We start from the raw sequence: 25,523 nt of genomic DNA on the forward strand, positions 1-25,523 counted from the left end.
TTCATAACCCCAGGATGGGGGGACTGAAGCCTGAGCCTGCCCAAGCCCTGCCACCCCGGGCAGGGGGGCCAAAGCCTGAGCCCCACCGCTCTTTGAAGGGAGACCAAAGCTGAAGCTCAAGGGCTTCAGCCCCAGTCAGGGGGCCTGCAACCTGAGCCCTGCCACCCAGGGCTTTGGCCCTCGGGCTTTGGCTTTGGCCCTCGACAGTGGGGCTTGGGCTTCAGCCCTGGGCCCCAGCAAGTCTAAGCCAGCCCTGGCTACCCCATTCAAATGGGGTCACAACCCACTTTGGGGTCCCAACCCACAGTTTGAGAACTGCTGCTTAGCTATTGAGTATGGCTTGGTGTCATTGTTTGAGTTATCAGCCAGGGCACACAAACATAATAAGAGTTTCCTCTTTCTTTTCAAGTTCTTAAAATAGCAGATCACAGTTCCCCAGCTTATCTCGCTTGTCATTCAGTGGTGACCAAGCCATCAGAGGAAACAGTAACGTACTTCTCTATGCAGGGCAAAGAAAAGAATGCTCCGGTGCTGACGCAATCCTCTTCTATTACAACTTTTTGTGCCCAAGAGTGCACCCATTGAAGTTAAAATGGTAAAAATCCTCATTGACTTTGATGAGAGCAAGACTGGACCCTTTATGGCCAGTTCAGGGTATATTCAGTATTCGGTGCAGAGTCTACTCTGAAAGTGGGAGGCTGTATTTCCAATCTATCTGGTACCTCTTGAGCAGAGATGGACCCAAGCTCTAAAGTTCAGAGGTGTAATTTTGATTCAGACCATCTGTATCCCTGATAAGCATTCCTGCTCTGAGACCGGCTGCGAGATCTTTGGACCTAATATAAAGTAACCCGGCATCACTATTTGCTCTTCTCTATAATTAGTGTTTAGAGATAGTGGCTAATGATGTAGCAGGGAGAATATAACCTGAGGCAGGAGAGGAAACCAGGTCAGAAGTATGCACTTGTGCAGAGTCTGTTGCTGCTTAATAACACCAAAAAAAAGCAGGGGGAGGGGAAGAGGATTTGAATCTCTTCCTACTTTACCCGGGTGCAGGTCAGGATAGTTTCCCCTGAAGTCAATGGAGTTGCTGCTGAGCCTCAGCCAGGACGTTGCACTCTTCCCTGTTGGGATGCTACATACACACAATCGTTAAATGATATTAAAAAAAAAAAATCTCCTCCTTGCAGATCAAACTTACATTTGGTTGCCAGAGACACCCTCTCAGCCAAACAGAGCAACTGTGATAAGCCAGGAAGATCAAACTACATATGAGCTTGCCAGGATGGCAGCTTAGCACTGGCTGCAGTCAGTTTTTCAAGGAACCAAACCAACTCTTTAATGATGTGCCAGGTGCTACAGGTGTGCCGTATTGTAAAGTGCCCCTAACCATGGCTCAGAGCTTCCCTACTTGGAGAAGAAAAAATAATTCATCCTTGTATCAACAGTAAACAAAAGGACAGAAATCAAACTGTCCAAGTTTTAAATAAAGCATCATGCCAGCTTTCTAATATGTACCATGTTTATGTTCTCAAATGTATCCACAGTAGCTGTTTGTCCTCTTTTCTTTCTTCCCACCCTACCCCATCCCAGTTGTTTTATTTCACTGTGAAGGAGGCTATGGCATTTCATTCTCTTTATATTATTCCCCTATTAATCCTTCTCAGATGTAAACTGCCCATGGACATAGCGTACCTTTAGTTGTAAGCAGACCTCTTCATTGATTTCAGTAGGGAGCACAGCTCTGAAAACGGATGGCTCCATGATTGCTTAAGCAATAGACACAGCCCTCCAAATCTAGGCTGAGGGGTATCTTTTTTCCCTTCTGCTAGAGAAACTATACAAGAACATATTTCTAATGTAAGAGACAACTTCTGCTCTCAGGTCCTGATCCAACCCCCTCAACTCCTGTTGAAAGCAATGGGAGTTGAGGGTTGCTCAGCCTGTCATAAACTCAGGCCTTCTAAGTAAAGTAATGTAAAACCAGGGTAAAGAAGAGTACAATAAAGCCTTTGTTTGTTTGTTTATTTATTCATTCTCCCAAATTAGCATTGCTTTGCCTTTTTCTGTTTGGTGAATGACTTGTTGCCCCTTCTTCTAGGGGTAAAAATGGATTTGCCTTGTTTGCATCCTCAATATCCTGTCAATTAACCTGTGCTCCTCTTCACTGTTTCTGTGCTGGTAGCAATGTTAGTGGGCCATGCATAAGCACTGGGTGAAACTGGGCTCAGTGATTGGACTTGTCTGCAACTGGCTGGCTGACTGACTTGTCTGATGGCTACTCTGTTCTTAGTGCTTGGAAACAGGGCAGTTTATGTTATTTTATATATATAGGCTTCTAGGGCCTGGTTCTATCTGTTATACTGGTGTTGCTTCAACACAGTGAATTAGTGGAGTGAACCTTGCACCACTCCTGATTTGTAAGTGAGGAGAGACTCAGGCCTTAAAGTTCAAGGGACATTCCTCATCACACAGACCTTCTTTAATAAATTTGTTACAGATTTGGGGGCTGATCTACTTGATGCATGGACCTTTGAGTAGAAATTGAACTTTCCTCATCCCTTGTAATCCTCAAAATTACCACACAAGGTTGATTTCTAAGCCTTTCCTTTTAGATTCTGGAATCTGACTTTTTCTGCTACAAAGAAGGGTGTAGATGTTGCTGTGTTCATTTGCAACCTGACCCACTGGCTAATATCACACTCTTCCTGTAGCAAACTAAATCAGATACAATTATTTTAAAACAAAGACTAAGAGGAAGAGGCATGACAGGCAGTGGCAGATAGGGAAAAATCCAAGTACATGTAGGAGCAAGATAGGAGAATAAGAGCAAAAGAAGAGGGGAGGGGGAAAAAAGAAAAGATCAAAGTTCTAGGTAAATCCAGGCTTCAAAAGAAAACTCCCTGTGAGGAGACATAGATGCACCTGACCAAAAGGCACAGAAATGTAGTTCAAGAAAAATACATGTACCTACAGATGTAAAATATACGGTCTGTCAAGGAAATGAGAACGCTAGGAAGCTAGCTGTCAGTGTTGCTCTGTGGCAATATGAAAGGAGAGTATGTCATCCATAAACAGAGTAGAAAACAATGTCACAATGGAAAGAAAATGGAAGTGACAGGGCCCTATCCAGCACCTGTCAAAATCAATGGCCAAACGTATACTGATTTCAGTGGGATCAAAACTGTGTCCTTAGGGAGGGGTCTTAACAGGGGTACTCAAAATGCAAAGTTCAGAATGGTGGGTGAGGTAGTATCTTTTATTGGACCAACTTCTGTTGGTGAAAGAGACAAGCTTTTGAGCTTACACAGATCTCTTGTTCAGGTACTTCTTCCCCAGACCCGAAGAAAAGCTCTGTGTAAGCTCAAAAGCATGTCTCTTTCACCAACTGAAGTTGGTCCAACAAAAGGATTACCTCACCCCGCTTGTCTTTCTAATATCCTGGGACAAACACAGCTATGACAACACTGCACAGTCCAGACTGGCAGCTGATCAGTTCTTCCTGGTTATTCATGAGAATAATCACCTGATAAAATGAAAGGGTAGCACCTTGGTTCTTAATGTTGCTCTACAAAACTTTAACCGAGACCGGCACCCTCTCAGATTTCTTAGTTCTCTTTGTGCCCTTGTTGATCTCAGCCATTCTTGTAACCCTGCTTGGGGAGGAGAACTGCAGACATAGATGGCTAATGCTCCTTTCAGTGTAGTTCTGCTACTAGGAATGGGTTCGGGGGGAAAAGATGGGGGCCCACCTTTGTAGTCCTGTATGGCTTTGAATCCAGGAGTTAAATGTCATTGAGCTTAATGCTGCAGTCTAATCAAGTAAACCAGGTGGAGAACATGGAGCTGCTCTGTAATATTTTCTGAATACTGTATGTGACCTGTTGTTGGATTTGTTTGCTGTATGAATGTGTTGGTTTAGTTTAATAGCAGGCTGTTGGTAAAACAGGTAAGACAATGGCTCCAGATAATATACCTCCAAATAAACACTTCTGACATTGTTACAAGACAATGGAAGGGGAATTGGCTGGTAGAGGTTGGCTCAACTTCCCACTGTGGAGCTCACCCAAAGTGTGTGCTGAGAGAACAAAGAACTTTGGTTGTGTTTGAAAGCAGTCCCTCAAGGACAGGGCAGGGAGTCTTAGGGATTCTCTATGTTTTGAATCTGATTACCCTGTAAGGTATTTACCATCCTGATTTTACAGAGGTGATTCTTTTACTTTTTCTTCAATTAAAATTCTTCTTTTAAGAACCTGATTGCTTTTTCCTTGTTCTTAAAATCCAAGGGTTTGGGTCTGTGTTCACCTATGCAAATTGGTGAGAATTTTTATCAAGCCTTCCCCAGGAAAGGGGGTGTAGGGTTTGGGAGGATTTTGGGGAGAAAGACGTTTACAAGCGGGCTCTTTCCCTGTTATATATTTGTTAGATGCTTGGTGGTGGCAGCAATAAAGTCCAAGGGCAAAAGGTAAAATAGTTTGTACCTTGGGGAAGTTTAAACCTAAGCTGGTAAAAATAAGCTTAGGGGGTTTTCATGCAGGTCCCCACATCTGTACCCTAGAGTTCAGAGTGGGGAAGGAACCTTGACAAAAGCTTATGCCGCTTGCGGGGCTGGAAGTATTTTGTTGGCAAAAGTGCCGACAAAATTCCGCAAAAGAGCGTTCACACATGCTGACTTTTAGTGACAAGGCTGTATCGACGCAGCCTTGTCGCTAAAAGCTGTGTAGCGTAGACAAGCCCTTAATAGTAGTAGACCCAGACCCCCCACAGTGTTGAGTCTAGAGTAAGATGGGCCTGCATACAACTTAGGTAAGAGAGGCATGCTCATAGACCTTTTGTTATGTTTAAAATTCTTTTTCTTTGACGGTATGTGTTGCTCCTACTGTTAAGATTAAACATTATGGATTTCTTACAAGGCTGCATTGTGTCATTGTATTCACCACTGGTCACAAGCTCATGAAGGAAAGAACCTCAGGAATCCAAGCCCAGTCAGGACTGTTGGTGTAACTAGGCCCGGTTCATCCACAGAGAACTGTAACCAAGCACCAGGTCTAAGAATGGGAGAATCATGGGATTCCACATTAGGGAAGGTAATGAGGCCTGAGACCAAGGGAGTGCACTCAGAGAGGCCAGAGAAGGGGTCAGAGGCACAGCTTGCCTTGTATCTGTAACAAAATGCCCATTGATGTCAATGGGAATTTTGTTGGATTAGAAGCCTCCAGCCTTTGGCTCTTCATTAGCATGTTGGGATTTATCTAATTCTTTCGTCATATCTGATTCAGAATTCCTTTCCTCCAAATACGCAACCTTTCAGTTGCCTTCCTCTAATTCGCATTAATGAACTCCTTGCCATTCGGAAGATCTTTTACCCATTAAAAAAAAAGGTCCTTTAACTTGGCTATGAAAAGCTTTTGCCTGAAGCTAATTAAATATCCCAGAAGTTTTAAGTCTAACATGTTGGAGCTTTTCAGGGAGAGCCCACCTCTCTGTGTCTGAGTGCATCTCCTCCTTGGAGCAGTTCTCCTGTCATGTTAATGAGCACTTCACCACAGGACTTCTTTGTTTCCTTTGGAAAATTAAGGCTAGCAGAAAATCCAGTGTGTAGATGTAGCTGATCCAATTCATGTTGCTCAGTGAGACACCGATCATTACAGCAATGTGAAATTCACTGCTATGGGAGTCTGTCCAGTCAAATATTAGTGGCTGGTTTTTAGTCCCTTCCCTTGGGGTGGGACTGAATCTTGACCCAAGCACTTTGATGAGAAGGTTCATGTGTTCCAATAACTTTAGGGATTATGCTAATGGTAGTTTTAACTGCTGGTAGGGCCACCCAAGATGGACAGGACAAAGGGTAGGGACCAGATGAAAAGCAGTCTGCTGGCACTTCAGGTCAGGGGTTAAGCAGTAGGCCAACAATCTATCCTCATAAAGAAGTTAAGTTATAAACATGACCCGGTAGCCATTCCAGCAAACAGCTTGATAGACAGTGTTGGTGAACCCTCGTTCATGCCCTAAGTGATGTCTGATGCAGGAAGGATTCAGATTTTTCAAAGAGCTGGGTAATTTTAAGACTGCTAAGAATATTTCTAGCTGACCATGTTAAGATAATGATGAGGGTAATCAGATATTATGCTTCAGCTCTTAAGATGCTTACCAGTGGGGTTTGAGAAGGAATTTTTCCTCCATGTACTGTACAGCATTGCTTAATTGGCTAAGGACTTTATGATTTGTGTTTGCTTTTCTCTGAAGCCTCAGATATCATCCACTGCCAGAAACCAAATACCAAACTGACGACACTCTCAGATTTTGGCTTTCTTTAAAAGCAATTTGCTCTCAAGCAGCTACATAGACCAGAGTTTCAGCCCCTCTGGCCTTCCTCCATATGCATGCCATCATCATCGAGGGGACCTTTGGAAGTTTTCCTACCCTGCTCCATTCTTCTGCTTAGAGCACTCAATTAAATGTATTTCAGCATTGTAAGCCACATGACTGCTGGGATTTTAAAACTAGGAGACAAGTCTTGGCATCAATTTCTCAAATTAAAAGAAAACACACAAGTCTTTCCTTTTCATTGCTCGATCATAAAAATAAAAATAAAAAATTAGGACAGCTGATGTGTGATTTAGAAGTGTGCTGATGATAGTGGGTTGTCTTTTCCTTTATGAACTAAAAATGCTCTATGTAGCTCCCCAATGTGTTTTTTTCCCCCAGAATCTTTCTTTCATGGAGCTCGATTATGGTCCCCCCAAAGTAAATGGTAAAACTTGGTGGGACCAGGATATGGTTTATGGTCTGTAGGAATGAGATCGGCATCTACTTCATAAATGGGAACTTTACCTTCTACTTCCTACAGCATCTGCATCTCCCCATTCTTGTCTCTCAGGAATCTGTTTATCTCCTTCCAAATTACCTGTTGTAATTAGAGAACATTTTCTCATCTCAAGGGGAAACAGGCTTCAAATGAGTATTCCATAAAAGCAATTACTTTTGATATTGGATATCTGCACATGTAAATGTAATATCTTTTCCAATTAAAAAAATAATAATGACTTTTATGTCCAGAGAGGGAGTAGTCTGTACAATGTTGTTCTGTCTGCTAAGTCTATGGGGGCACGATGGGCACCCACAGAAATGTCTGTGCTCGAAGGGCAGCTGTGACTTGGTGCTTATAAAATGGATAGCTACACCCATGCAGAGAATGCTGCTTTGCACATTGGGTCATCACACAGGAGAGGACTTCTATGATGGCACAATAGATCCATGTGATTTCCCCCTCCCCCAGGGTTTCCTGCCTTATTTGAAAATGAGGACTTGGTCACAAATCATAGTGCAATAAAATCTGCTATTTTGTGCTCATAGCCAATGACTGGCTCGCCATTGCACTTTTTTTCATAATATTTCCCATCATTGCCTGATTCTCCTCCTCCTACATTGACTGCAGTGGAGCTAATCCTGATTTACACCAACATAACTCAAAGGCAAATGAGTCCCAATGTGCACCCATGCCATTATGAGAGATCCTTGTAATGTTAAGCAATGAATGCTGTCTGCTCTTTGTGTGCAGCCTGCTTACCAGCTTAGCCCCGAGTTGCACCAGAACCCTCGTGTTCTGCAAGCAGACATACTGTGTATTGAACTACATTGAATCTTTCCTCTGGCTGACATCGGAGGAGTGGTGCTAAGGCTTTTCAGCTGGAAGTCATCCTTACATACATCAGAACTGCCATTTTTCATCTTATCAAACCAGCATGAGAGCATAGGGAGCTTTTCTCAAAATGTTTCAGCAAAGGAATCCTTTCTGCATCTTCTTGGTTGGGGTTATTTTTGAGAAAAGTCTGGAAAACAAAACCCAGGGCACTTCCCAGCAGGAGCTTCTTGCTTTTTGATCCGAAGAAGACGTCTGTGCAGATGGTGTCCCTCCTGAAGCACAAGGGGAGAGAATTTGTGGGTGAAATAAAGTCATAGAAGGCTCCACAGTAGAGAGTGAACCATTCTGATACCTTGCTGTGAATGTTATGGGTGAAATCCACTCCAGCTTCATAAAATCAGGTGCAGTAGGGAGCAACTGAGATGAAATACACCTCGCCAGCCTAGAATTGGAGCCCAGGGCTGCCGTGTAGCCCCTGCCTCCTGCAATGGCTGTCCCAGCCCATCAGATGGAATGAGACAGATGTTGGAGCCAGTGGATCCTCACAATCCCAGAGCCCGTGGCCCCAACCTTGTCCTCCCTCTCTGTGGCCTATGTGAGGCCAGCATGCACAGTTTGCACACCGTTTCTTCCCTACCGCAAGGATTCATTGGTATCCCTTGTGAGGTTGCTCTGACCTGGGCCGGCTGCACAAACCCCTGTGTGAGGTTTAAATGAAGGGTAGGGTCTTGTGCCAGACGTCCTTCCCCTGAGTGAATTTTGCCCAAAATACATGCTGAGTATCTGGTTATTTTATGCATTTACACCAGGGATTGTGTCATTTATAACAAATAATTGTTCTTAATTCTTTGCACTCCTATAGCACTTTCCATCTAAGCATCTCAAAGTACTTTACAACCCTTGTTAAACTAAGCCTCAGAGTAGAGCTGATTGGGAAATTGGAAAATGTTAATTCATTGAAACTGAAACATCACAGAAACATTTCGTTTTGGACAAAACTTCTGTTGGAAAGATTTCTCAGTCCAGGAGGGAATTGAGAGAGAGCAAGAGACAGAGAGAGGCACCCCAGCATAGCCAATAGCCCATTGGTCACCTGGGATGTGGGAGACCAGATTCAAGGCCCCGCTATGAATTGGCCCTAACACTAAGCTATTGACTATTCTGGAGTTCTCTCTCTTTCTCTGTCTCTGTCATTTTTTCATAAAAAACTTCAAAAGGTCTTGGTTTTGTTCTGCATCAAAATGGAACCAAATACCCAAGCTGCAAAAATATTGGTGAAATGAAAATCTTATTTGGTCAGCTCTACCTCAAAATACTGCTGTGTTGTAGGTAAGTGCCCATACCTTACAAAAGAGGAAATGCTCTGACTTTTTGCAAAGTAATTTCATTTTTTTTCTTTTTTAACCCATTAACCCCAGTTTACTGCTCATCTTTCCCATGGGTGAGCCAGATATGTCTTCAGAGAAACAAGGGTACTCAGGGACATAAGTCTTTCAAGAGAGGATTCAGGAAACTTGGCTATAATAAACAATGGGATAGTACCCAGTCTGGATTTCAGATAAACAAAAGTACTATAGTGCACATTGAACTGGCCAGGCCTTTGCTTTTTTGTTTTGTTTTTTGTTCTTTGCTTCCTTCCTTTGCAGAAAGTGGGAAAGTTCAGGTCCCTGTGATGTGTGACTTGGTGAATGTTTCCATACATGAGTCTAAACCTCATCCCTATTCAGAGTTTCTCTCCAGCTCAGAGAATAGTCATGATTCAGATTAGCTTGCTGACCAATTCACCTATCCCTCATATATTGTATAGGCTTCATGCATTAGAGGGAACAGAGCTTTGGATATGCAAAGTTCAGATATGCAGGAGTTGAGGGCGTGTGTCTGTTTAACATTTAGATTGATTCATAAAGCAGACATGTTTCCATCTCAGCATACTCCATGTTATTCTTCTGTGAAATTGTCTGAAATCTAAGTTTTAAATAACACTTTCTTCTGGATATTGTTGAGTCTGGTGTATGCTTCTGCACAGCACATCCATTTTCCCAGTCCTAATTTTGGTGTACTGAGCGGATAATGCATTCAGTGACCTCTTTATATTTCTGGACAGGACATTTTTTGGATGCTCTCCAAGGCAGTAATTTCAGGGAGCCATTCCTTAGTGGTGGCCATCTTTTCATTACGCATACTTTGTATGGGGTTTATGATAGTCAGTGAAAGAGGCAGATTCCTTTTCTTGGCAACATGCAATCCTTTGACCAAAATCAGGCATCAAAAGATGAGCAAAAAATGAGGCACAGCCTGTGAAGGATGATCAGCATTTCTGGCAGAATGAAATCCACTCGAGTGCCATAGAAGGAAAAAGAGAGTTGTTCGCTTCCATAGAAGAACACAGCTACTGGAGTGGAGACATCATTCAGGGCTTACGCAAGTTTCTGTGCACCCTAGACTCCAGGTCCTTGTGGTGTCTGAAGTCAGTGGTGTTTAGCATCTTGTGGGAGAAACTCCATCCCTTGGTAGAGTGGGCGTATAATAAAATAAATATATCATTTTGGAAAAGGCTGATCTAGTGGTTGAAGTCACTTAACAACATTGTACTGGGACTCAGGTAAAAAGAAAAGGAGTACTTGTGGCACCTTAGAGACTAACAAATTTATTAGAGCATAAACTTTCGTGAGCTACAGCTCACTGCATCCAATGAAGTGAGCTGTAGCTCACGAAAGCTTATGCTCTAATAAATTTGTTAGTCTCTAAGGTGCCACAAGTACTCCTTTTCTTTTTACGGATACAGACTAACATGGCTGCTACTCTGGACTCAGGTAAGCCGCTTTCAGTTCCTGGCTCTGCCACAGACTTTCTGTGTGACCTTGGGTAAGTTGCTTCATTATTTCTGTTCTCCCTCAGTTCTCCCCTGTAAATTAGGGATGATAGTTAGGTCTGGTCTGAATCTGGAATGTATGCCAGGGGAAATTCAAACAAAATTGTTCTCCATTGGAACTAAACCTTGAAATGTTTAAATTTCCCATGGAATGGGAATTCCAAAAATGAAATGACATTTTGTTTTGACTTCTTCAAATACAAGTGATGCTCCCGGTGCTGTCCAGAGACTTGGCAGTCCTCTTCCAGGCTCTCTTCCTCAGAGCAGGACCCTAGAAGCCCTGAGAGCGTCAGCTGAAGGTAACATTTCCAGGATCTCAGCTCTGAAGCATCCCAGATTGCTGGCAGGAAACCAGGCAGGTTTTCTGTGGGAAGGTTTGATAAAATTGAACACATTTCCACAGAATGTGGTGGTTTAGTCAACTTGGCATTTTCTAATGGAAAAAATCCGGAAAATTTGTGACCTGGTCTAACAATAACACTTTTGTACCTCACAGATATGTTGTGAATTTATCCTCATTCGTGTTTTCAGTGCTCAGATACTATAGTGATAGGCCCAAATATAGCTAGATGACTGTTTTCCATTGAATGGCTTTGTATACCATAGCACAATTCAGGGGGAAAAGAAAGGATAAAACCCAATATGAAAATGCCATATTGGATCAGCTCAATGTTCAAAATTTAAAACTTCAGGAGATGAGAGGGGTTTTTTTGAAAAACAGATTTCTGGTTCTGATTTTTGCCTTCTCATCTGTCACCCAAATTCCAAACTACTAAACTACTTCTGATGGATTATAGTAATTAACTTTGTGCAGTTATAAAGTACCTTTTATCCAAAATTCTCAAAGCATTTTGTAAAGATGGATACGTATTATTTCCTTTTCACAGGAGGGGAAACTGAAGCATGTAGAGGTTAAGACACTTGCCCCACAGAGCAAATCAGCGACAAAATGTGAAATAGAACCCAGGCATTCTTACTCCCTTTCCCTGAAATGACTACTGCACCATACCACCCTCCTTATTATTAAATCTATTCTGGGTCTCTATGCTAAAATATATATGAATTCAGTCTGGAATTTGGACTAAACCAAATCACCAGATTAGAACGTTAGGGTGTTTGTGATCTGGATCTGGTTGTGTCCTTCTCTAAGGTAAGCTGATGAGATTTTCTAAGACTCTTTCCTCTGAGTTATTTTTTAGGGATTCTAAAAATAGCTCTATAAATGGCTAGGCTAAAGGTGAGCTTAGAATCATAGAATATCAGGGTTGGAAGAGACCTCAGGAGGTCATCTAGTCCAACCCCCTCCCCAAAGCAGGACCAACACTAACTAAATCACCCCAGCCAGGGCTTTGTCAAGCCAGGCTTTAAAAACTTCTAAGGATGGCGATTCTACCACCTCCCGAGGTAACCCATTCCAGTGCTTCGCTGGAGTGAAATAGTTTTTCCTAATATCCAACCTAGACCTCCCCCACAGCAATTTGAGACCATTGCTCCTTGTTCTATCATCTGCCACCACTGAGAACAGCCTAGCTCCATCCTCTGTGGAACCCCTCTTCAGGTAGTTGAAGGCTGCTATCATATCCCCCCTCACTCTTCTCTTCTGCAGACAAAATAAAACCAGTTCCCTCAGCCTCTCCTCATAGGTCATGTGCCCCAGCCCCCTAATAATTTTCGTTGCCCTCCTCTGGACTCTCTCCAATTTGTCCACATCCGTTCTGTAGTGGGGGGCCCAAAACTGGACGCAGTATTCCAGATGTGGCCTCATCAGTGCCGAATAGAGAGGAATAATCACTTCCCTCAATCTGCTGGCAATGCTCCTACTAATGCAGCCCAATATGCCGTTAGCCTTCTTGGCAACAAGGGCACACTATTGACTCACATCCAGCTTCTCATCCACTGTAATCCCCAGGTCCTTTTCTACAGAACTGCCACTTAGCCAGTCAGTCCCCAGCCTGTAGCATGGGATTTTTCCGTCCTAAGTGCAGGACTCTGCACTTGTCCCTGTTGAACCTCATCAGATTTCTTTTAGCCCAATCCTCCAATTTGTCTAGGTCACGCTGGACCCTATCCCTATCCTCCAGCGTATCTACCTCTTCCCCCCAGCTTAGTGTCATCCGCGAACTTGCTGAGAGTGCAATCCATCCCATCATCCAGATCATTAATGAAGACTTGAACAAAACCGGCCTTGGGACCGACCCCTGGGGCACTCCCCTTGATACCAGCTGCCAACTAGACATCGAGCTGTTGATCACTACCCATTGAGCCCGATGATCTAGCCAGCTTTCTATCCACCTTATAGTCCATTCATCCAATCCATACTACTTTAACTTGCTGGCAAGAATACTGTGGGAGACTGTATCAAAAGCTTTGCTAAAGTCAAGGTATATCACATCCACTGCTTTCCCCATATCCACAGAGGCAGTTATCTCATCATAGAAGGCAATCAGGTTGGTCAGGCACATTGGCCAACTCCCTCAGCACCCTCAGATGCATTAGATCCAGCCCCATGGACTTGTAATGCATGTCCAGCTTTTCTAAATAGTCCTTAACCTGTTCTTTCACCACTGGGGGCTGCTCACCTCCTCCCCATACTGTGCTACCCAGTGCAGCAGTCTGGGAGCTGACCTTGTCTGTGAAGACCGAGGCAAAAAAGCACTGAGTACTTTAGTACTGAGACCTTTATTTAATGTGTGACATCTTGCTCGGTTTGCTATTGCCTCACCCTTCCCAACCCAGCTGCTTGTCTTGGACATCAGCAGTGTTTTGCCCTAACCTACATTCTTAACACTGTGGAAGAGTCTGTCTTTTATTGTGTCATCTGTCAAACAGTCATCTGTAGCTATATTTGGGCCCATGCGTCAGCTAGCACAATGGCACCCTGATTCTGGTTTAGAGTCTCTGTGTGCCACTTCAGTACAAATAATAATAAAACATAAAGGTGGGAGAATTGAGACTTGCAGTATTTGCTAGACACAACCAATCTCGTACTTGCTTTGAGAACTGATGCTATTCCTTCATTTTGTCCTGTACTCCTGTTCAGCATATTAACAAATTCTGTCTAGAGCTACTTTGGATAAAAAGAACTTTTGAGTCAATGCTTGCTTGAACTGTGTTAACATATCTATCGTATAGCCTACAAACCTTTTTTCTTGTAATTTAAAAAACTGATTAGGCTACCAAAAGTCAGCTGCTCCAAATTATGTGAATTTCTCATTGCCCCTGAATTCCTTCTTTATTCTATGATTAAGCTAACGTCTAAGAGTATTGGTTCCCTCAGAAGATATTGCAGACAGGTTTTCAATTGAAAAATCTAGGGGCGGGGGTGGGAAGGGGGAAGCTTTTAAAGAGATGAAGTGCCATTTCCCCCTGCCCCCCAATTAAAAAAAACATTTAGGAAGATGCAACCCTTGGAAAAGAAAATTGCAAGACGCCTATGCAAATAATCAACTAAGGGCTATTATGTCCTCCCATTTACAGCACTATAAATCAAGAGTAACTCCTGTGAAGGCAATGGAGTTATACTATGGTAAAACCAGTGTGAATAAAAGAGGAATCAAGTTCAAAGGGTTGGGATTGGAGCCACTGTTGATGTGGAGGGCTGGGAAAAGAGTCAGACAAGAGCAGAAGCAAAAATGATGCATGGGGGTGGCCTCTAACAGGGCTGGCCTTAGGGAAAATGGTGCTATAGACAAACATGTATTTTGGTACCCCTGGCCCCCGTAGGCATGGCACCTGCACCCGCCCACTGGCCCCGTGTGGGTGTACTCCCATTGCCCCTGGTCCCTGTGGGCTCCCCTGGCTCTCCATCCCCCTTCACCCCTAACCCCTGCACTGTGCCCCCTGTGCCCACATGAAACTGACCTGAATGCATGGAGCACCTGGCATTGCTGCTTGTCCCTCAATGCACAGAGTGCTTGGTGTTGCTCCTTGCTCCCCCCTCACAGCCCCTTAGGGAGGTCCAGAGGAACATGGTGCGGGGGGCGGTGAGCAATATCTGTGTGTCACCGCTTGCTTCCGTTCCCATGTTCCTGCACTGGGAGGAAGGAGGGAGAAATCTGGCTGCCCCCACAACTGGTGCTCCCCTGCTAGCCGGGAGCAGTTTCTGACACTACACTGGTGGTGCTCAACTCTGCGCTGCCTAACGGTGCCCCCTTGACCGTGGTGCCCCTGGGCGGTCGCCCAGGTGGCCCACCCCTAAGTCGGCCCTGGAAGAGGACTGAACTGCACCACTGAAGTCAATGGGAGTTTACCATTTGCTTCAGTGGTAGAAAGTTTGGTGCTTACCAGAACTGACAATGGTGGAGCTGGCATGGTTGTGTCAGGAGATCCATTTTATTACTTTGGTAGGATCGGAAGGGAGTTGGAAGTGGTGCTAATACTAATAATGGAGAGTTGGGAGCAAAGCTACTGTGACAAAGGGGCAGGTGAACTAAGACAGAAGGTGCAGGAAAGCCAGGAAATGGTCTGGAATGGAGTCTATTGTAGGCTTGTAAATGCAGATGAATATTCTCTATTTGTTGTTCTAAGTTGGAAGGGAGGAAGGTTAAGTATGGCTCAAACAACCCTGGATTGAACCTGAAATATTACTGCATGTATGTGTTCTGCAAGTGAAAAAAAAATACTAAAAAGGAATCACAGATGCAGTTTGATCTCCCTGTTTTATCAGTCTTCCACATACATTTGTTCTGTTATTTTCCCATTGTGACAGGATTTACAGTGAAAAAGAAAAGCCTTGTTTCTTCCTAGAAAATGATGCGTTCCGTGAAGTAATTAATCTGGTTAAGCAACCAAGACTGACTCTGCTCCCCATGTGTCCAGATCTTCCTCTCTTCCACAGTGATCTCTAAAATGACCAAGATAAATTCTGAACTATCCCATCAGACCACACTGAAGTCAGTTGAGTTGTACCAGGTGTGATTAAGTGCAGAATTTGGTCTGTATTTTTGCAGAAAAGCCTAAACATTCAGACAAATATATACATCTGCTGGTGGCAGCTCAACTGGGGAGTCCCTTTTGTGACCCAACTCCACTTTTCTATCCCCTAGTTATGGGACTGAAATAGGCAAGATATGCTGGAAATGTGATTTAGCTATAAGTCATTAGCTCAGACACTTAGCTGACAGCTCTGCCACCAGCATCCTCACACATCTCGCCTATGACCTTATCACTAAGCAATGGCCAAAAGTGTTCCTCAAACTTCTTCTGCCTGCCTTCCTGAGCCTTTGATGGCTCCAACAGACAGTCAAAGTGCTCCCGCTGTCTTAAAATTTCAAGACAAAGGAGACTGTAGGGCCCTGTTCAACACTGAGTTACACCAGTCTTATGCTGTAGACTGGTTTTAGACCAATGTACGACCAGATTGACATTAATGGGGATCTGGGTCCTGGAATTTTTTCATGGTCTCCTATTAGCTTAATAAGCCCCTAAGAAATCTTTGATAAAGCAGAGTAAATATTTTTAAATTTTTTTCCTCTAGTAGTATAAAATAATCTTTTCAGTCTATTCTTCTGTGAAATAAAATATTGGCAATATCTGCGGCTAGTTTAAAGCAGTGGTTTCTTAAGAAAACAAAAACAAAACACCACCACTGTGCCACGGTGACTTACTGGTATGCAATGAAAGGTTAAAAATGCAAAGAGATTTTGAAGAAAATGTGACTTAAAAAAAAGACAACTAAACATGATAAAAAGGGTTAAAACCCAGATGCATGCCAACATTCAGAGGTGGGAGCTTTTCTGTCTTTCTTTCATCTTAGGATTGTATACTGCTATCCATCCCTGTAGTAGCTGAGCACCTTCCACATAAAATCAATAGCAATTGCACCTCTGCCCAGTACCAATATTTCCAGTAGCTTATTTCTTTCCACAGATGCTGCTCAGACACAACATAGTAGAGAAAAGATCCAGGCATCAGAGCAAAGTGAAGTTCTTAGAGTCCTTCCACCTATGTTGGCTCAGCACAGTATCAGTAGGCTACCATGGCCTAGAACCGGTACTTCATTCTCTCCATTGATTGTGGTGGCTTTGTTGGAGTAATACAGTTCTTATTACTCTTTCTATCTAATCTATTAATAAGACTTATAAAATGCTATTTTAACTTTCTGTTCCATATCAGACCTTTAAAGGAGCTGACAGTGTTATTTAGGCTGAAATCGTTGCTCACACTCCACCGCACAGGACTGACGAGTCATCTATTTTACTAATACAAGCAAAGTTTCTTACACTGGATTCTTTTTCTAGTAAAACCTTCGTTATATTTTGGAAGTGACGCCTGTAGTTGTCCTGATGCAGTCATTTGTGTACACTGTGAAGATTTGGCATATGTTATTGACTATGAAATTGGATAGGGCATGGGTGTATTCTTACAGTCTGCATTTTCTTACCATTCTCTTTTTTTTTCTTGCTGATTCTGATTAGCAGTTGATGTTACACCTTTACCATAGGTTTTCTGAATCTGGATGACCTTAGGAATTGTACAGTTCCTAAGTGGCTGCTGTACAATATGGTGTTAATGTTTGTTCATTTGTTTTTTGCTGATCTCTTGGGTTTGTGACAGAGAGGAGTTCAGTATCTGAAATAACAAAGAAATGTATGTGGGTTCTTTCTGTCTTCATCTTGAGATCTGTGAAAAATGATTATTCATAGTGAATAAGCTTTCTGTCACTTATAAAGCAAATTATGCTGGATTTAACGAAGCCAGTCTTTGAAGGGCTTTTCAGCTCTGCAGTCTTATTATCTGAGCTCCAAGTAGTTTGAGATATCTACTTGTTTGAGCACTTGGTGCTCTTTGGATTCTCTCAACTGTATTACAGCATGATGTGATCTCATCAGATCTCATAAGCTAAACAGGAGTAGGTTGGCTTACTACTTGGATTAGAGAATTCTACGGGAAACCCTAGGTGCTGTGGGACATGACCCTGCAGATTCAGTGAATGTAGCTCTTTGAATGTCCACATGGTGGCCTGGATCATCTGTGAATAAGGAGGAAGAAATCTCTATGAGGATCCCCCTCAATCGTACTGTCAGGAGTGTGAGGGTTTTCCTCCTTTGGAAAGAGCTGTGGGACCTGCCCCAAATCTGGAGCCATCCTCTGGGACACATAGGAGAACTTGTGCCTTATGCTGGGTCTCTGTCTCCCTTATACCCTGGGAGCATTGTTTCCTATGACTCTCCCTAGTAACGGCTGACCCACTCTCCTACTTCTAAAGCGTTGTTCCTCACCGTGAAGGGGAGCTATGCAGAACAGATAATACAGTCCTGAAATGTATTGCCGTTTCCAGGCAAGCACCACAGGGCACAAGAATGAACAAAATATATCCGTACAGCCCTGGTTCCACCTCCACCCAATATGGGGCTCCTCATCCCTCATATCCTGACCCCATCTCCATGCAGAATCGTGCGCAGAGATGGCAAGCCCACCCTTCTCTTTCATGCTGGAGGGCCAAGTGCTGAGGGAACTGTCCATGCATGGATCGGGGGCCATGACCTGGCCAAATGCTACTGGCTTTTGCAGTTATTTCTATACAGAAAGCAATTTGTAAAGCATTTGGGCATCATCTGAGACAAAAGGTGCTATATAGATGCTATCTTATATGGGATTATTACATCTAACTGCTGACTAGCAAAGTATAAAAAGGAAACATGTTGCCTGTAATTACTGCATTCGCATACGGATGGAGGATGTAGGACAAGTAATAGTAAATTGTTCTTAAATGCTAGTAGGACCACTTTTACATTGTACTTGCAGAATGACGCAATGTGTTATCATTTATTTTGCTGCTGTACATTGGTCAATATTGCTGCATTATTATGATAATTGCAAGCAAGCTACAGTAGCATTACAGTAGGGGTAATGAGAACAAAAAAACCTAACCCAGCAGTATCTTTTAAGTACAACTCTGGTTGTTTTCTAGAACGAGATCAGATTAGCAGCACGAACAGTTAAAATACTAGACTTGGGAATAAAGCGTACTAAAGTATTACAATTATGCATGGTTGGGCTGTGTTACCTAGCCATCTTTCTAGAGAGAACAATAGCAAACAGACCGCTTGAGACTTTCCACATGCTGAACGCTTGATTCCTCTTGTCCTTGGGCCTTTCAGGATGCAACGATTTTGCTCATAAAGAAGCAGAACCTGAACTATAAGAAGTAAATACAGTTACCTTCTATTGTAACCAAACCATCCTTACCACTAAAGTGAGTGGGCCAGAACTTACGTCCTTTATGCCAGTGTAAATTCATTGGCTTTGCTGGAGTCACCCTCTACGTACGTTGGTGTAACTGACATCAGAATGTGAGCCAGTAAGCCTAAAGAAGAAACCTTCATACTCCAGGATCTTTCGGTGACTTAAACATTGCAGCCAAGCATTTATAAAGTGACTGCTAATGATTCTGAGTTCTTCAAATTCTTGGGTGCGTGACTTGAGACACGTTAAAAGGGTTTGATTTTTGTTAGACAGTGCTGAGCACCCTCCATCTGAAAAATCAGGCCCCTTTAAAGTTGGCATCCAAAAACGGAGGTGCTCAAAATCACTAGTCAATACTGGAAATCATGTGTTTTGGAAGAAGTCTAAACCTGCATGTAGTTATTCTTAATAAAGTAGCGTCTCAGGGGTGTAGTTCCATTGCTTTCTGAAGGGCTGCTTATGTGACCAAGGACTACTTGTCTGAGTATGGGCTTGCAGGATCAGTGCTTTGTACATTGTAGTCTACATTGTAGTCCATTGTAGTCCATTGTAGTCTACATTGCATCATATTAAATACTAGCACTGGTCAAAACTCAGAATTTCCATTTCCTGGAGGATTCAGACTCTTCAAAATTTCCTTTGGTCCCAAATCAGAACGAAAAGTAGAAATGTCAAAATTTCCCACAATATGGAATTTCTGCATTTTTTTTTTTGAGAAACTCCTAATGACCTGATTGAAGCACTTCATTTCAATCAGGTCCAAGAGCTTTGGTTTGATTCCTATAGTATGTAATAACTTTATACATATGATAGAATATTCCATTTGTTAAAGTGAAAATGAAGCTCTTCAATAATTTTTCATTGAAAATTTCAACAAAATCTATACAGTCCCGTGAAATGTTTTGATCTTGTCAAATTGGCATTTTCCTACAGAAAGCTGGTCTGTTGGAAAATTTTCAACCGCAAAAATCTGAGGCATAGCACTATTGGTCACAGTTGCTCCATTTGCATGTACTGAATCATAGGCATGATAAAATCAATTCTTAATTGTACTTAGGCATCGTTGGTTATAGTTTCTCATTATACTTGCAGAATGCAAAAATGTAATACTGTTGTATGTTCGTCAATAATACAATCCCAGCTGTTTTATTGGGATAACTACAAGCAGGTTAACATACTTTAGAAAAAGATTTCCAAAACATTTCGGTGGAGTTTCAGTGAAAAAGGGGTGCTGGTTGGGCATTTCCTATAAATGGGATGAGTAATAAAGAATAGCCATTCATGATGGATGGGGTAATGCTGCTTTTTCATAGAGCAAAATGGCAAATTACATGGGGGGACATTAACTTCTTATGGGCAGGAACTGTCTTTGTCAGTGTGTTTGTTTGCAAAGCGGCTAGCATGCTTCAGAGGCAACAGTTTTCAGGCTGTGGCGCCAGTTGGGAGGAGGTCCACCCGGGCCACCGTCTGGCCACTTTTTGGCAAGGCCAAACCTGAGGGGTGCTGCATCCCTGCTCTCCAGGTCTCAATAGCACTCACTCAGCTTTGGTGGGGGTAGGTGTAGGAACACGTGCTCACAGGGTAAGGCTGCGGGCAGAGATGGGTGACTCAGGGGAAGAGGAGGGTCCAGCGAGGGGGACAAGGCAAATCTGTGCCCTTGCCACACTTTAAATGGCACTCCACAGCCCCAGTATTTATCACTATTAGCATAGCACCTAGAGGCACCAATCAGCATTGTGCCCCATGATGCTCGGTACTGCACAAACCGAGGGCTCAGCTGTGCCGTTGAGCACAGGGTGGGGTGGGATAAGCTGCAGTTCTCACAGAAGAGGAGTCCCAGAAGGCATTGTGATTCAGACTCCCCACTGAGACACAATGCCTGCCCTGTTGCCCTCTAAATCCACGGGCGAGGCAAGAGTGATTTGCCACTGGCCTACACCTGTGGCAAATTTTGACACCCTCCACACCACCAGAGCTACACTGGCCAGTAGTGGGAAGGATAGTGGAGCCAGAGCTGTGTCGGTTCCCCATCCCTCCACTCCCACTTGTTCTGGAGAGGGAGTAACTGGGTTCTACACCCCCAGACCCACGGCTCAGGTAGCTTGGTTAAGGGCAGATGTGGGAGTCTTAGTAAGTCCCCTCACTGCGGGGATGCAGTCCAAGTTGCAGTGTAGCCCACAGAGTAGGAGGATGGCCAGTATCAACCAGATAGTTTTATAAATGTTTCAGCACATGCCTGAAGAAAGGAACAAAGGATTCCCACATGCTTTGTAGCTTGTGGGAGCTTTACTTTGAACAATTCCATGAATTAAAGGATAGCTTCAAAACACAGCCAACTTCAATGAAATCACCGGAAATGTTCTGGCTCGCCAAGTCTTTTGTTTAGTTTTGCTCATATTGCTGCACAATGCTGTATAGAAACAAATTCTCTGGGTTTTCTGCCCCTGCATTTGGCAGCGCAGCATAACGTGGAAAGATGCATTCAGCATTTGCATGCTGGACTAGCACAAAGACGACTTGCTGCAACATTTGTCAAAGCTGGAAAAGGTTCTGTGCCTGCTGCCAAAACTGCCTGATGTTGAATGTTTTTATCCAGTCCAGCTGAGCTAACTTCTTGAATTTCCCCTTGTGTTTTTTGATACCTTACTCTTGTTGCAAGACTCCCACTTGAAGGTATGCTCATTTGATTCCCAGATTTTACTTTTAAGGGGGAAAATTGGATTTTGGGAAGTGGAGAGTGAGGAAAGTGTATTTAATTACTGGTGTGGACCCTCCTGTTCCTTTCTTGCAAATAGATAAGAGGCTTATTTAGAGAAAGGAGCAATACATTTAATAAATCAGGCTTTTAATATGGACTCCATCCATTGCTATCAGATGCATTATCCCTGTGATGCCAGCACCCAACATATCCACAGGTTATGTAGATGTGTAAGTGCAAGGGCACTTGTAAGGACACCATGGGCCAGATCTCCGCTCCGGTATCACAAAGGGCCAATAAAGCTGGTTAAATGGGTGGGCTGGGGATTCCCCTGGTAGAGTGCTCGGGTGAGTTTCTCCATCCCAAAATGCACTTGTGATGTTCATATGTTGTACCTTTCTGAGTTCTGTTTTACTTGCGGCTTTAGAGAACCTTTGTGCAAGTTAGCTTCTACCTCAAGCCAGATGTCACTGTTCTGTGGCCTTCCTCTCTCTGCCTCAGTAAAACAAAAAACTTTTTAAACATTCTGTTTTGAAACTCCAGCCTTTCCCTCTCCCCCTCCCATGCCTACATGGCCTTGGGGAGTTCTGCTTCTGCTCACCTATTCTTTCTCTTCCTCAAAGCCAGTCACCCATCAGACCAATGGCTCACCTCCCACACATACCACATAACCATAATGAGATCCTGCCAGCGTGATCCTCATGTTTTTCCTTCATTTTGACAACTCAGTTGGCTTCTTTGCCTAGAGCTGTTTGAATTTTTCAATGGCTTGGCCATGTCAAGAAAGATTTGCTGTAGTGTTTTCTTTGTTCCCCATCCCTTGTAACCGAAGGCCCATGATTCACACTGAGACTATCAAGCATTTCAGGGGCATGATGAAGAGGAACTTAACTAGATACTTGGCAATGAACTTGTGAGTTACCAGGGGAGATTTTCAAAGGCTCAAGTGGCTGTCAAGTGCCCAAATTGCATTGAGATTGCTCCCTGCAGTGTTAAGACAAATATTTTCAGATATGAGTGCCAACAGTTAAGTGCCTAAATCCACATTTAGGCACCTAACTAACAGTGGCTTGATTTTTAGAGGCACTGAATACCTGAGCTTCAAGTGCTCAGTACCTATGTTAAAGCAAGCTGTTTATATTTAGATGCCTAAGTATGCTTTAAGTGTCTCACTATAGGCTCCCGAACTTAAAAATGTTGGCCTTAATATTTTAGCTCTCAAACTTATTGTCATCTACCAAGTTGTGTAAGTCCACCTTAGATCTCTAATTAGGGATTTGTGGTGCCAGTGATGGTGCTATGATAAACAACGAGGGCAGAGCTTAGCAATGAGGTACAAAGGAGATCCCCAAGAGTTCCATCTCTTACATAGTAAAGGCAAGATTGTCAAAGCCCTTGCACTCCTGTGCAAGGAAGAAGGAGAAATAGCCTCAGCCTCTTACTAAAAATATTGTCTGGTGTGTGTGTGTGTGAGAGAGAGAGAGAGAGAGAAAATGTTGACTATTTTTTCTCAAACCATCTTAATTTGACACATGTCAACCAGCTCTAGCTATAATTGTTTTGCTCTGTGTTGTGAATTATTTGTAAGCTACTGTACAGGACCCAGAAGACTATTATAAATAAGTTCATAACTTTTAATGACTTATGGATAGGCAGCTCTTCAGAAAATGGAACCGCACCATTAAGGTTTGTGATATGTGATGAGATTATTTATTAGAATCCATCAGTAACCTAAGTTTCTGTTGCCATGGAAGATGCATTTGACAATGTATCTGTAGATGGGTTTCTTTTTCTCTGTGTTTATATTTGTTGTTTTTAAATTGATTTCTTGAAATTAGCATTATTACATTAGTGGATAAAACATACCAGGTGCACTATTCATTGGCTAACATCTCAAGTGGGGATGGGTTTTCAGCATTTTGTTTGAGTAAAAAAGAATTGAGCCTATGCTAAATTACCTCAGCTGAGGATCTAGCCCAGTATTCCTAGAGGTAACATTTTCTCTGATCCTCACCTTCTTTGTCCAGTCATTGTACGCTTACTTAATAAAAACTCCAGAACAGATTACTATTTGCTTAAATGTTTAAAAAAACTAAACACATAAGCACAACCCTGTTGTTACCTCCTATATACTATCCTTTCAATTGCATTTTTGTTTTCTTTCTAGGTCTAGCCAAGCCCATGGGACTAGTTGAAGGTCCAGGAGGCTTGGGTCAGGGAGGAATGGCTGCTACCTTGAGAGATGACAGTCATGAATCTGAGACTAAATATGAAGAGTATGGTTACAATGCCCAGCTCAGCGACAGGATATCACTGGATAGGTCCATTCCTGACTACAGACCAAAAAAGTAAGTTGAATCCTACATTTTTATTAGTGCAAGTGATGATTGTTCCTCTGACCATGGTAGCAGCTCTGTATGCATGCCTTATGTTCAGAATGTACTGAAAGGTTAGCCAGATATACGCTCCTGAGTGTAATGAAAACTATAAAGACCAATTGTGATCTCAAGCATGGAGATCAGGTCAGCTAACCTTACAAGTAATACCGCAATATGCACGTCCATGCCTTTGGTTCAGTAATGACTTCAAAGTGCAAGCTTTGCTAAGCATTGTTCACTAAAACCTTAGCCACAGCCAAATGAGCTCAGATATTAGCAGCAGGAGCCTCTCTCTCTGCCTGTTGGATTCATGTACTATGAAAGATGAGGTAGGACCAACAAATGGAAACAGCTCTGTTTTGTAGACACTGATTGTTTAAGATTGAAAACATCAAATGCTTCGTGTTTAATTGCACTTGGGGTGTTCTTATGAAAGAACTGTAGAGGCAGGGTATTTACTCATGTCTATATTGTGATGAAACAAGGAGTAAGACTATCACCGCAGGGGCCTTTAATTACAGTCAGAGATGCACTTAAGATTTTTTATTGTCTGTGGAATGTGCATATTTGCACTATAATATCACATTCTTCACATGTCTACACTGCATTTGACATGGCAATTATATGTTTAATATTTTTACTGATTTATTATAGGTTGTGTTAAGTGCCTTTCAAATCTTTCATATTTATATCATTATGTATTCTCCAGAAAAGTCATTCTTGCAGTCATTCTGAGAATGACAATCAGTAATGTCTTAATGCAGTGAAGATCAGCAGCAATGCTTAGCTGCTCTCAGTAGACAGAACTGAAAAGAATAGTTAATTAATTTCTAATAATAATCTTCTGTTTAAAAATCCCCATTCAGGTTCCCAGGCAGAAGTGGAAGTTAAATAAAAGTACCTTGGGGAGAAAAGGGGGAGGAGAAAAGTTTAGTCAAGCACAACAGCTCTATGAGCAAATTACAATTCCAAAAAGATCTTAGACAATTTAGGAAGCCAGAAACTAAATTTAGCAAAATAAAACTTCAGCCTACCCACAGATTCCCTTAGATGTTACATGCCAATCTAGTCTCAGAACCATTAACTCAGCATTCACTGACTCAGATGCTTGGTTTGGAAAAGTAATCTTAAATTAGATAAATTATAAAGAGAGAGAGAGAGAAGAATATTGCTTAGATGTTACACCTGACCCAACATGTGATGAAAATCCAGCATGGGATTCACCTGGAGAAAGGGTAAACCCTCCAGTATGGGATTATCCTGTGACCACTAAAGTTATATATTAAGCCTGATTCAAACACCATTGAGGTCAATGGGAATCTTTCATTTGACTTCATTGAGGTTTGGGTCATGCCTCTTGTTAGCTAATAAACTCAGGTAGTTAGTAAATATGGGTGGGTGAAGCACTAAAAAGGTGAAAAGAAGCCAAAGCTAAAGTTTGGATCTAGCTGCTATATCTTCAAAATGTGGGGATATTTCAAGCTGGTGATGCTGGAATTTGGAGTTTGGCTCTGGCTCAGCTCTAATTAGAAGCTTTGACCATTGGTTCAGATCAGCATCTGTGATTATCCAAACCTTTTGGGTGCCCCCATTTTGATTGGGACTCCCATATGATTATACTGTCTCATTAAATGTCTGAAATACCATGAGAGCTGCTTTCTGTGTGTTATTTCGATACTCTTGGGGTGGTTCTAGTTAGGCCTGGAAACATATATATTCAGACATGTCCGAGCCTCAACAAAC

The 25,523-nt window shown here is 42.7% G+C and overlaps 1 protein-coding gene across 4 annotated transcripts in view; it reads left to right on the top strand.

Moving 5' to 3' along the window:
• GALNT9 (polypeptide N-acetylgalactosaminyltransferase 9) overlaps positions 1-25,523 on the top strand; it is a 238,452-nt gene that overhangs the window by 20,527 nt on the left and 192,402 nt on the right. For 3 of the 4 annotated variants that reach the window (XM_074973032.1, XM_074973030.1, XM_074973031.1), the window contains exon 2: positions 23,570-23,750. In XM_074973032.1, coding sequence (XP_074829133.1) covers positions 23,570-23,750 — 181 coding nt within the window. Of the gene's footprint in view, positions 1-23,569; positions 23,751-25,523 lie in introns of those variants that run through there. The other variant, XM_074973033.1, reaches the window with a different exon arrangement.

The sequence above is a fragment of the Natator depressus genome, chromosome 15 (genome assembly GCF_965152275.1).
Source record: "Natator depressus isolate rNatDep1 chromosome 15, rNatDep2.hap1, whole genome shotgun sequence".
NCBI classification, from domain to species: Eukaryota; Metazoa; Chordata; order Testudines; family Cheloniidae; genus Natator; species Natator depressus.